Below are 12,417 nucleotides of genomic sequence, written 5' to 3' on the forward strand. Positions count from 1 at the left end.
ATCCTGCATGTTGATTAACAGTTAATTGCAATGTCTGGTGTGACTTACACAGGTTGAGACTGAAGAAACCCAATGGCATTACTAGATTCCTAGGCATGTCCTGGATATTGCTGCCTCTACCACAGCACCATGGTATGACATTAGAACATGCACTGTAATCACTCCTGGACAGGAGGCACTAAAACAGAAATAAACACATGCAAGCCACCCTCTTCCACCCAAATCATACACAATTAAATTCCATCCATCACAAATCCTTCCAGTGTAACAGGACACAGAATTGCATTAAAGGTGACATGATGGTGTCTGTTTAAGATGACTCCAAACAAGGCTGGGCACAGGAAAATCGATGGATTTCCTTGGAGGAACAAAGAACTGAATGAAGATGCCTCACCATAGTCCTTAGATATGAACAATAATGCAGGCCAACTCCAGAGCATGAGCAGTCAGCCAAGACAGAGGACAGGTACAGCAAGCTGTACGTTTTCCTATGGCGACAGTGCTACTGCACCTTAACAGACTGTCTGTCACTTTTTGTCCTTGGTCACACCCTGCCTCGAGCACATGCTTCCTTTGCACCTCTGGAGTAGTACAGGACAGCAGGACTTCATCATGGATGGGCAGTTAAACATGTTGGAGATCAAGTCTGCAAATATAGGGAGAGCGGAAGGATCCCAGGTAAAGGTGTCCATTGTGTTCATGTACCTCACTGACATAAGCCACTGTCACTCCGTTGGGATCATGGAAGCTTCTTTTGTAGGATCCTGTCTCACTGAGTTCAACAACAAGGCTATATTTGGGTACAAACTTTGCCACAGTTTCCTGACTCAGCAACTGAAAGAGAAGAAAAAAAAGAAAATTAACAAGAGGTTTTGTTCTCCACAATCAGGTCTCAGACATTTATACAGGCAAAGACCACTCCACGCTCCTCAGAAGCGGCAGCTAAGAGCATAAGGACACATTCTGAGTAAACACCATTACACAGGGTTAACACATTAATATCTGAAAAGCCAACTTTAGAAGAAACAAACAGATCAGCAGAAGCTCACTGTACTCCAGAGGCAGGCTGAAAGGTTGCCCACACAAGAGACAGCAGCTTGTTCTGGTGCAGCTGATGCCAAGCTCCCCACAGCATCACTCAGAGCTCCTGCACTGCACCAGGAGAGACAGGAACAGCACAGAGCTTGTTCAGCTGCAATGGAATCCTAAGCACTGCTTGCTGATTTTTATTTTTTTCGAGGACAGGAGTATTTCCAAGTCTTTGCATTGTTTGAAAAGCACCATGCTGTTTCTCTAGCCCTTAAAAAAATACATTATCCTTGCTCATCCTAAAGCGGGGTGACACAACAACAGGCATAGTGAACCAGAACAAAATGTCACCTAACACCATCCACAACGTACACTCTGTCTCCTAGGGTGCCTAGCGCAGGCATGGGAACAGCTCACACTTCCCAAACGCTCTTCAGACACCTGGCAATAAGCAGTTTAGGCACTTCAGGTGAAGTCTTCACATATCCAAATGTAGATCCTGTGCTGCTGCATGGTTAGAGATAGGCTCTTTTTCTTTCCTAAGATCAAGATGGAAGGCAACTTAAGAGATGTGCACCTGCTACTCAAAGAAGCAAATGCTAAATTTTACTGCCTATGAATACATAAGGATTATTCTACCAGGGGAAAGCAACAACAGTTTTAACCACAGCCCCTAATGTTTTTTTAAATCTTCCTGTGAAGAGGAAGAAACAGGACAAACAAATATTTATCACTTCCATTCCTATACTGAAGGTGATTTTTTAAAAAAAAAATCTTTTTAATATTATAATTTTTTACCTTAAATATCATCCTTTTAATCCATGGTTTTTCAGATAAGAAGTCCAACAAAGAAAATCCAGGATTGGGTCGCACAGCTGCCATAGCTACCCAATATCCTCCAGAGCTGCTTAACCTGATATTGTCTGGAAGACCAGGCATATTCTCAACAAACATATCTGCTCCACCTTTCATCAGCCCAGACACATAATACCTGAAAGTTATAGATAATAGATTAGAACATCTTAACTCAAGCAGTTTAAATAATAAATGAGAGTTCCAAAATTTTAAAAAAAATTTTTTCCCCATTATTTTCGGTGCAGGGAAATACAGCACTGCCACACACTTCTCCCCAGGAAAAAAGTGAGCTTACTCCACTGTGCTTAAGGAGCCCATGATGGAAAGATTATGCAGCCCAGATGTTTACAGTGTAATAAAAAAATTAAGTATTGAAGAAGGTCACCTTGTCATTTATAACTAGGCATAAATAAAGTGTAAGGTTTCTTCTGTCACTCCACTTGTTTATTTAAACAATCCCTAAACAGACTGGTAATAATTTCCAAGTCATACTTGCCTTCTGATTCTAGCCATGGTTGTCTCCTGCACCAGGACAAAGTCTTCCGCAGGAGAGAGCTGCACACCATTGGGAAACCTCAGCCCCACCATTAAGACTTTCACTTCTTTTGTCACTGTGTCATATTCAAGGAGGCTAAAAAGAAACCATTTTTGAGTGAAGATGAAAATTTATGCATCTGTGTTTTGTTCTTCAGGCATTCCATCTTTTCTCACACACACCTCACTTGAGTTAAGAAGGCAGAATAGCGAGGAAGCATTTGTTTATGAACACAAGAGAAATAAGAGAATAAGGCACTTGAGACTGGCAGCATTCAGGAAGGATTTGGGCTGAAGGTAATGCTAACACCTACACTTTTAAAACAAATGTCCCATGCCACTCCTCTTGAAGGAAAAAGGGGAATCTCATTTATTTGGCTGCAAGATCTCATTAGCAACACCCACACATTCCCTCACCCTCTCCTGGGCAGTGCAATGTTTGCAGAGGTGGGTTCATAAAGAGAAAACATGTGAAGAGCAAGGAAGTGGTGAAGTCCACTCCTACAAGTGAGCTTACAGCAAGTTAAATGCCTTGGGGGGGAGATACTTGCCGCCCATCATCTGTGCCTTCCATAACCAGGAACAAGTAGTCTCGTCTTTGCCATTTACTGCTGGAGTCAGTGAAGTAGATTTTCCTCCCATCCCTGGTCACTGTAAGATCATTTACAAAAGACAACTTCTGGCCTTCTATCAGTGTTTTGGTTGACACAAGCGTTTTCATTTCACCTGGTTACAAAAAGAAGAGAAGAAAAGAAAAGACACACAGTGTAACCACCAAAATGCATCTCTCTTCACTTTGTGTAGATTTGGGTTACAGGGAAGGGGAGAGCTTTTCACTACCACAGTGAGATCAAGGCAGAAGCAAAAGTACAGCAAGCATGACAAAAAGTTTTATGTAACAATCTTTTTCCTTTCCTTTTATGAAAACCAAAACAGCTACAACAGAGCTCTATTCATGGACCCTGGGGTACCAATTTTAACAACAAAAATCAAGTAATGCCAGAAGATAAGTCACTGGTAGCTCTGATCCAGGCAGTCAGATACAGAGAGGAAGTGATTGCTACAGGAAAATAAATATCAAGTTCTTGCATGAGTCATTTCATCCAGACAGCTCCAAATCACTTTACAATGAAGACAGGCATTGTTTTGCCTGCAGCATCTGGCAAAACTGCAAATGAAGCCCAGATTTGTCAGTGGAAGAGAACTTCTGTGCACAAAAGTCATACCTGTATTAGGATCAACTTCGTAGAGTCCATAATAAGCATCTGCCACAAACAGGGTGTTATTTGGCCCCACGCGCATGCCAAGTGGTCTTCCACACGTTGGCTCATCCTCACGGCCTCCTTTGGAAACAATTTTAAAATGGTTTTGCAAACAGAAATTCATACAAGGCATTCAGGGTACCTACACAGGTGTGTTGGGTCTGGCTGAGATGAAGATGCTTTGCACAGGCAGCTAGAAAGGTGTTTTGGCTACTGCTGAGCAGGACTGGCACAGCATCAGTGCTCTCTCCAGCATTCCCTGCTCGAGCAGGCTGGGAGTAGGCAAGATCCTGGGAGGGGACACAGCCAGGACAGCTGGCCCAAAATGACCAAAGGGACATTCTATACCATATGGTGTCAGCTGAGATATGAAAGCTAAGAAAAACGAGGAGAAAGGGGAAGCATTCATTATTTAAAACATTTGTCTTCCAAAACAAACGCTACACGTGCTGCAGCCCTGCTTCCTGCAAAGCAGTCAGATATCACTGGCTGATGGGAAGCAGAGAGTAAAATATTTGAGGATTTTTCTTTTTCCTTTGCTTGGACATGTGACCTTTGCTTCAAACTGTGGTTTATAAAAACTCTATGACATGTATGTGGCACATACATTCATTAAAGAGATGATTCTTAGTTTACTAGGGGGGACTGAAGCAGATATCCCCACGCTGTGTTTTCACCAGTCATAATCACAGAATCTGTCAGGCTAGTAACTAACAGCTGCCGAGGATGGGGTAAATACCAGAAAAGTGCATTTAACAAGATGCTTCTTCTCAGAAAGAATCAGTTTTACTGCAGGTTTGTGGGGGGTTTTGGAGTTTTTTTTATTAAATTAATTTTTAATTTAGAAGAACCTTTCTTTTTCTGGAAAGGTCCAACATTGAAACAGCTACTTTCTCAAGACAGACTCTGAAGACTCCTATATGAGGAGGAAGGGGAATTCTGCAAACCCGAAGAATTTAGATAAATTCAAGGAAATATTTGAGTCCTGAAGAGCTAAGAACTTCAGAACATCAGCAGTTTGAAAAGTTACCAAGAGAAATTTTTGGAGAAGGCAGATGGCTACAGCCTTTCCACTTCCCAAATCAAGGAGCACAAAAGTCCAGGTTCCCCATTACCACTCTGGCCCCAAAGAAACAGGGCAGCACAACCTTCCCACCTCTCCCAAGCTGTTCAAGTCCAATGGAAATAAGCACAGCAAAGGTGATTTTTCACACCCACCCCCATCCACATTCATGCCTAAATTCAGCTTCCCATCAGCTGTCCTACCAAGGCTGTTCTACCTGTCAGGCAGCCAAGAGAGTGCTGCCAAATCAGTCCAGAGTCCAATCACGTGAGCATCCACATAAAATTACATGGATAAAATGTCAATGAGAGCTAATAGGGAGAGCAACAGTTGCTGACCTTAACTTCTAACTGGCAATCAGCACAGGGCTGCAGAACCTCAGATGAGCTTCTGTATCATTACCACAAACAAAGCTCCCATCAGTCCCAACAAACACCAGCCAGGCTTCTCAGACTGCCCAGGCACTGCTGAGATGGCCAGCATTAAGCTTCCCATAGAGATGGTTCTGTAATAAACAAGATGCTACCAGTTTTCCTCATTCAGTTCCAAAACTCTCATTAAATGAAGCAAATAATTTGTTCAGAAAGAGGTGTGGAATTCCACAAGAAATAACTGCAATTTAGCAGTGAGAAAACAAAAATACCATCCCCAATGCAGGATCTCTGCTAAAGCAAGTGCAGCCACAACTCCCACTGTACTTACAAACAGAGGAAGGGAAATAGGTACAACAAAATGCAAGGCAGAAATCTGTAGATGGGGAAGGGGATATTTATTTTTAAAAATCTCTAAGTAAATTGTTGTCCTTCTGTCCTGGGTAACACAAAGACTGTGTATTGTATTCCGTATCTTCCCTACGCCACCCTGCCCAAGATGACCACTGTCCCTTTAGAACCCAGGGGCTGGAAGCAGAACTGGGGTGTTTTACCCTGAGCTCACAGAGGCAGGTGGCCTGAGGTCCCTTTACAATAGAGAGGGAACAGGCACATGGAGCTCCTCTGTTCTCCCCAGGACTTCAGAGCAGAGGCTGCAGCTTTTTTTGGCCAGGCTGCTAAGAAAGTTGCCTGTGGCAGGTTCTCTGAGTTGAGGCAGTGCGAGGCAGCTTGGCAGGTTTGTTTATCTCTGGGCTTTGCAGAATTCCATAACAGCTTTTTGGCCGCTGTTGCCAGGGGCAGCCCCGTCTCTGATCCGGGGAGGATGCTTCCTTCAGACCTTTGTATTCCTGCTGCCACCCAGGACAGCTCCACCAGCACCATCCTCCCCTCTCCAGGAGTCCCAGCTGCTGCCACAGCTCCAGCTGCCACTGTTGGGAGACCTCCTGTGTGTGTGGAGCAGATAGATGGATCGGCACCATTTGACTGATTTTGGACAGGAACAGTTCTCCAGGGTTCTTCTGTTTTGTCCTTGTTCCCTGCTAGCTGTTGTTTGGGGGATGAGAGAGTTCTGTGACCATGAAGGCTTGGTTGCTGTGTTGGTTTTTCTTTGTCAACAGGATTCAGCACCATTTGTATCCAGTGGTTATTACTGTTATCTTGGTTTTTGCTGTTTTATTTTTTAGTAAACTGCTATTTTTTCACTTACATCTTCTCACGTTCATCTCTCCTTTATTGGTGAAAGGGGAAGGGTTAAAAATGTAAGGAGAGAGAACTCATTTTGGAGTGTCCAGCCCATATAATTGTTTCAAAGCAAGACACTTTTCCACTCACACATTAGCTTAGAGTTCATTCACTCACACTTGTTTAGGAGTCCTCAGTTTTTATGAGGTGGCCCTTCACCTCAGAATCTTGGTAACTTCAGCTTCCACAAATATCAGACCAGGTTGCTGCCCATTTTCTTCTTAAGATAAATGCTTTTTCTGGATGGACTAACAGGAAAAGGAATGTTATTTGTGATGCACTTCAACTTTGTCTTCCTCCCGATGTTAAGATGCAGGATCTTCCACCAGCACATCATCCATGTTGAAGGCCTTATAGTCATGACACAAAATCCCCTTGCATTCTTAAATTTTACTGCTGGAAACTGTGTGCTTTGCTATCAAAACTATCCACTCCTGTTCTTTTGGCCCTCTGCTCTACTCTTCCTTCCAATGTACATATTTTCACTCTTACTTCACTGAAACAAATACATCCATATTTCTGCTACAAATTCCTGCAGAGCAAGATATGCACCTGCAATCCAGACTGAACACAGTTCAACCAACACATGCCCTTGACCCAGACATTTTCAGGCACACTATGTTCAGGAGCTGTCACTCACCACAAGGACCGTGGCCAATTCTAGCTACTGTTTGTATTTCCCCATCTTCAATTTTGACAATCTTCCCATCAGCTGTCCCAGTAAACAGAACATCTGCAAAAACAACTTGTGTGATTAGGCTGATCACAAAACCATACTGGTAAACATCCTTCTACTAGCATGAAGTAGGGAATAAGGAGACTTCAACATTTATTCACAGAAAACTTATTCCCAGTCAGGTTGATTATTTCACTCATAGGTCAGCTGTCCCTTGCAGGAAAGCTTCCATAAAGAGTTTCCAATGAGACCGATGAAACCAGGCAACATAAAAAAACCCAATAGCTTCAGGTAATCCTTTTCATACATTGTTTACAGATACAGGTAAAAAAGTGTAATCTGAGGAAGGAATTTGCAGCAGCTTCTTACTGGATAATGTAATTTCTTTAAAATATTTTACTATTTAATTAGAAGATATAGTAGAAGGAAAATAAATTATAGGGCTTCTGAGCACCTCTTGCACTGAAGGATCTTTCAGTAAGGGTTAAGAGTAGTTTCTAGCCTTACCCCTTCTTCAGCAGGCACAAGAAACAACCCCTGTACAATGCTGGGTTCCTGCTAAGAGGATGTCATGGCATTAGAAGGACAGGTAACTCGTTAAGAAAGTGCTCAGAGGTGGCAAGGGTTTGTGATCTGGGGAGAACACATTGCCACAAGAGGGAAGTACAGAAAGGCACCTGTGTTCATTAGATTTCTTGCAAGAAGAATCCAAGCTTTAGGAGTTATTAATATGGAACACGAGGGAGTTATGAATATGGGCTATGATATTGTGGAACAGCACTAAAATGTAAATATGCTATTTATCAATTTGAGATTTTTTTTCCTGTCATAAAAGAAAATATGAACATCACAAAATTCAGCTCCCTCAGCAGCAAAGGGCTTTAAAAGAACAGGCATAGCTTCTAAATATGAATTCCCAGTTAAGAGCTAGCCAAATGAAAAAATGGGACCACTTCCTCCAAACATAAGTAGCCCCTGACTACATTGCTAATGCTTTCAGTCCTGGAAGATAGGGACTTTTAATCTGGCAACAAGATTTATTTTGAACTCATGAAAGAGGAGAAAAGCAGTATAGAGCACCCAGGTTTTGCTGCATAATACAATTACTTTTACAAAAACCTACCCATTCAAAATAACTTCCAGAATTTGTTATCTAGGAGGTCTACTGCTGAACAAACTCTTACCAATGGAACAACATTTAAAGAGCCTTCTTTAAAAGCTGATTTTGTCAGTGCTTACCCCCAATATTGACAATGGACTCTGGTCCAATGAGATGGTTTTCCCACAGCCGTTCAGCTTTTCGTAACTTGGTGTTGGGCTCTAAAACACCCGTCAGGAGGGGAGGCTCCTTCAAACTATAAAACAGGAGGACCTCATGATCTTTTGCACAAAATGCAAACATTCTTGAGCAACACATTTGTTCATTTTTTCCCCTAGTTTGCCAACTCCTGCCCATCTGACTGATGCTTTACATGAAGCATATTTCAAAAAGTGTTGCAATAGCCTGAGCACTTGGCCTTTAGTGAAAATGCAGTTCTTGTCTCACAGAAGGCAAGAGTGTATATGTGTAATCACAGGCTGCACTGACAGTTTGGGCAGCAGAAAATAATTTTCTAGATTAATGACTAAAGAAAGTAATTCAGCTCCTTCAATGATCAGCAGTGACACACCACTGCACAAGATGGCTCAGAAACAGACTGGGTGTGGATAACATCGCAATCACTCCTCAGTTTCTCAATCCACATAGAACCACTTCACATTGTTAACTCTTGTTTGCTGAAACAAAGCAACAGAGCACACAGGAGAAGTTATGCTTCCAGAACATTCACTTTGAAACCAAACAACCATTTACCTTATGGGCTGAGGGTCTATAGGACAATCCAGCAGAACAGTCACTCCAAGCAGTGGCACAGCCACAGACACAGCCAAAGTCAGGAAGGTAACACGGAACACCTTGCTGCTGTAAGTGCTGCCAAAACCAAACAAGGAACAGGATTAATATTATTTTCAGATACTATAGTCCTCAAAAATTCTGTAGCAGCCTCCTTTCTTCAGAAAAGGAAACTAACACTTTTGCACAATCACCATCCTGACCTTCAAGGTCCATTTTGAACATATTAGGATAAGAGAAAAATCTCAGAATACCAGCATCATACAAGGCTGAACATTTTTATGTGAAGGTTTCATTCATTCTACAAGTTATAGCTGACTAAAATACAAACAAACAAACAAAATAAGCCAAAACAAAACCAACCAACCAACCAAAAAAACAAACCAAACCCCACCCAAAACCCCCCACAAACAAGCAAAAAAAACCCCCAAAACACCTAAGAGACAAGGGTTTTTTGGTTGGGGAGTGGTTGGGGGGTTTTTTAACTTGATCTTCAGTTTTGGCAATGCTTTCCATCCAGCACTAACTTTGAATAAAAACTTCCCCTAAAACAGCAAACACAGAGGAAGTTAAATGAATGGCTGCTTAACTTAGTGAGCATTGGTTTGAAATTCAAGCCCCAGCACCCAAAAGAAATTACGTATTTTCTCTTTACCCATTAAAACACACAATAAAATAAGTAAAAATTTCTTCCACTGGAGAAACCCAGGTTTTGCTCTCAACAAGTTTTAGAGGAATTAATCAAACTCAACAAATCCTAGCCTTGAACTGGAAAAGCAGCTGTTACAATTTTAGCTGTTCTGAACCCTTCAGTGGCCCAACCAGACAGGCTCCTTGTAGGATCAGCTAAATAAAGACAAACAGTGCCTGGTGGTTCTGCACTAATCCTTGGACCACTTCCCCTGTTATGTCCTTCACTAGCCAATCATCCAGACAGTAGGAAGTATGAACCACTGTCCAGAACACAGATATCCAAACTGGGGAGCTAAATACATGTATTTGTAGTACTGATATCAACATCAAGGTAACCTTTGGGATTATCAGTGAGAACATCAAGGACAGAACTAGATATTAGGGTTTAGGCAGGACTTAAGCACTTCCTGCTTTAACAGTAGATGTCTTGAGGAAGCAAAAACCTCCCAGTCTGTGTCCCCTTGGATCTGGAATTGAGAGCAGGGGGTAAAGATCAAAGGCAATCCCCAAGTTTACACAAAGACTTCAGCCCTTGGCCTTGTCTTTCTACTGTCCTTCAAGAGATGAAAGCTCAACAATGTAAGATTAAAAGTACTGTCAGCAGACACCTGAGCATCTCTGTGACAGCTGAGAACAGCTCACACAAAAGGAGCTGGGAATGAACGGGAACAGAATGGGAACTCATCTGCCAAAGCCAACCTAATTAAAGCTCCTAAAAGCATGATTTAAGTAAGGGTCATATTTCTGATCCTCAACCAAACTTGCAAGGAACTGACAATAAAGAAAAAAGGCAGGAAGAATAAGGTGACAAGCAAACTCACACTTCAAGACTGCAAATTTGCAAGACCTAGTTTAGACACTGCTGAAACCACGAGAATTTAAATGAAACTGAAAAGCTGTACAAAAAAAATAAACTAAAAAGTCATCTACTCAGAATCCTTAACAAACTACACAATATTGAATACTGACAAGTGTCAGTCACTGGAAAGAATCACTGAGGTAGGTTCACCAACAGTGAAACAGAATACCTTAGCCAATTGTGTCCCTGATTAATTAATCCTACATGGGCTGCAGCCACAAATCTCCATACAGCAACTGACCAGGACTCCAGCTATAATTACAGCAATTTAGAACTAAAAAGACAAGCCATTAAACCAGCTCTTGAAAATAATAGTTGGCTGGCAAGATGCTACTATGGGTCACCATAGCCAGCAGGCCAGGCTGTTTCATCTCCTTGGCTGCTGGGCTGGAGAGAAAAGCAACTGTCCTCAAGAGTTTCTGCCATGGCTACTAGCCAGAGAAAGGCCAGGTGCAGGAATTTCCTTCCTTGTTCAGAACAGAACAGCCCCTGTGAATACTTCGGGTCAGTGATAGAGCCCTAGAAATTCATCTGATTTGACCAAGAGAGGCTGAAGGCAGGAGGAGCAGTCTCTCAAGCTCAGAGATACTGATGCTCTCCTCCAAAAACAGGGACTGAGTGCAAGCCATCAGACACGGTATTCCATTCTGATGACCCTGAAGGGCAGAGATAAGAATCTGGAAAGTACTCAAAGCAGAAGAGACAGATGGTGAACAAAAATATTACAATATTCATTGCATAAGTTACCTTATGCAATGAAAGGCGAAGCAAACACTACCACTTATTACAGCTATTGCCTTTAGTTACAGTGAAGGTATTTTAAATTTTTTTTTAAAATTCCTAAACAGAAAATTGTAAATGGAATCTTTTTTTTAAAACTTAGTCACAAACAGACTGTTTATAAGGTCCGACACACGCAGATCAGTTGACAAACTGCAGATTACTCTTTAAACTACTACCAAGGTATAAACAGACTAACCATAACTATACAGGACTTAATCACACCCACAATAAACCTGTACAAGCCACAATGGGATAACTGTTATTTCTTGCCTGGCAAAAGATAAACAGGAGTTAAACAGACCTATATCAAAAAAGAAAAAAAAAAAGAGAAGAGCCATAAATCAAACCGATTTTTTTGTTGTTAAAAGCTGTTCCTGCAGCTCGGCAGAATACGTCAGTAGGCGCTGCCCCAACCCCTCTCACCGCCAGCCCGCTCCAGGAGAAGCGGCAGCACTGGGGGTACCCCCGGGCTGACACCCGCGGGTGCCCAGCACCAGCCAAGCCGGGAAACCGCGGCCTCGCTCCGCACGCCCGCAGCGGCCTCTGCCCAGCCCCGGGGCACCCGCCCCGCCCTTCCAGCCCCTCCCCGGGCACTCCGAGCCCGACCCGCCGCTCCCCCGGTCCGGCCGCGCCAGCCGGGCCGAGCCCGCGCCCCCAGGGCCCTCCCCGAGCAGCGCTCCCGGGGCCGGGCCCAGCCTCGGCCCTGCAGCCGCAGTGTCACGGCGGCCGCCCCGCCGGGCACCCACCTGCCCTCCTTGGCCTCCTGCGCCGGGCTGTCCTCGGTGATGACCTGCGGGCGGAGCGGCCGCCGCTGCCGCAGCCCCTCCACCTCATTCATCCCGATCCCGAGGCCGCCGCCGCCGCGCACCGGAACCGCGGCCCCGCCCCTCCACCCCCGGGCCGCGCCCGTCACCCCGACCACGCCCATCATTCCTGGATCACGCCCATTATTCCCGGGCCACGCCCATCATTCCCGGGCCGTGCCCATTATTCCCGGATCACGCCCATTATTCCCGGGCCGCGCCCATCATTCCCGGGCCGCGCCCTTCATCCCGGTCACGCCCCATTCAGGCCCCCGCTGTTGTTCCCGCGGCCGGCAGCGCCCTGCAGCCACCGCGGTGGCAGAAAACCTCTACAGAAACACTTGGCTGTGACACGT

At 44.0% G+C, this 12,417-nt stretch overlaps 1 protein-coding gene across 1 annotated transcript; it reads right to left on the bottom strand.

Moving 5' to 3' along the window:
- Nucleotides 1-588: 588 nt before the first annotated feature.
- Nucleotides 589-12,120, bottom strand: APMAP (adipocyte plasma membrane associated protein). Its single transcript, XM_082303068.1, has 9 exons — nt 12,005-12,120; nt 8,885-9,001; nt 8,272-8,387; nt 6,997-7,089; nt 3,645-3,761; nt 2,970-3,144; nt 2,381-2,515; nt 1,828-2,020; nt 589-834 (listed from the first exon to the last, which is right to left on the bottom strand). The coding sequence occupies exons 1-9, from the start codon at nt 12,094-12,096 to the stop codon at nt 625-627; spliced, it is 1,248 nt and encodes a 415-aa protein (XP_082159194.1). The 5' UTR covers nt 12,097-12,120; the 3' UTR covers nt 589-624.
- Nucleotides 12,121-12,417: the final 297 nt, after the last annotated feature.

The sequence above is a fragment of the Coloeus monedula genome (assembly GCF_965178545.1).
Source record: "Coloeus monedula genome assembly, chromosome: 2".
Lineage (NCBI taxonomy): Eukaryota > Metazoa > Chordata > Aves > Passeriformes > Corvidae > Coloeus > Coloeus monedula.

Excerpts from the sequence above, each read along its gene's own strand:
- APMAP (XM_082303068.1), bottom strand. The coding sequence starts at position 12,096 with ATGAATGAGGTGGAGGGGCTGCGGCAGCGGCGGCCGCTCCGCCCGCAG. Across the intron at positions 3,762-6,996 it reads AATTGGCCACGGTCCTTGTG|GAGGCCGTGAGGATGAGCCA; the intron begins GTGAGTGACAGC and ends TTGTTTCCAAAG. Across the intron at positions 2,516-2,969 it reads GAAGGCACAGATGATGGGCG|CCTCCTTGAATATGACACAG; the intron begins GCAAGTATCTCC and ends GTTTCTTTTTAG.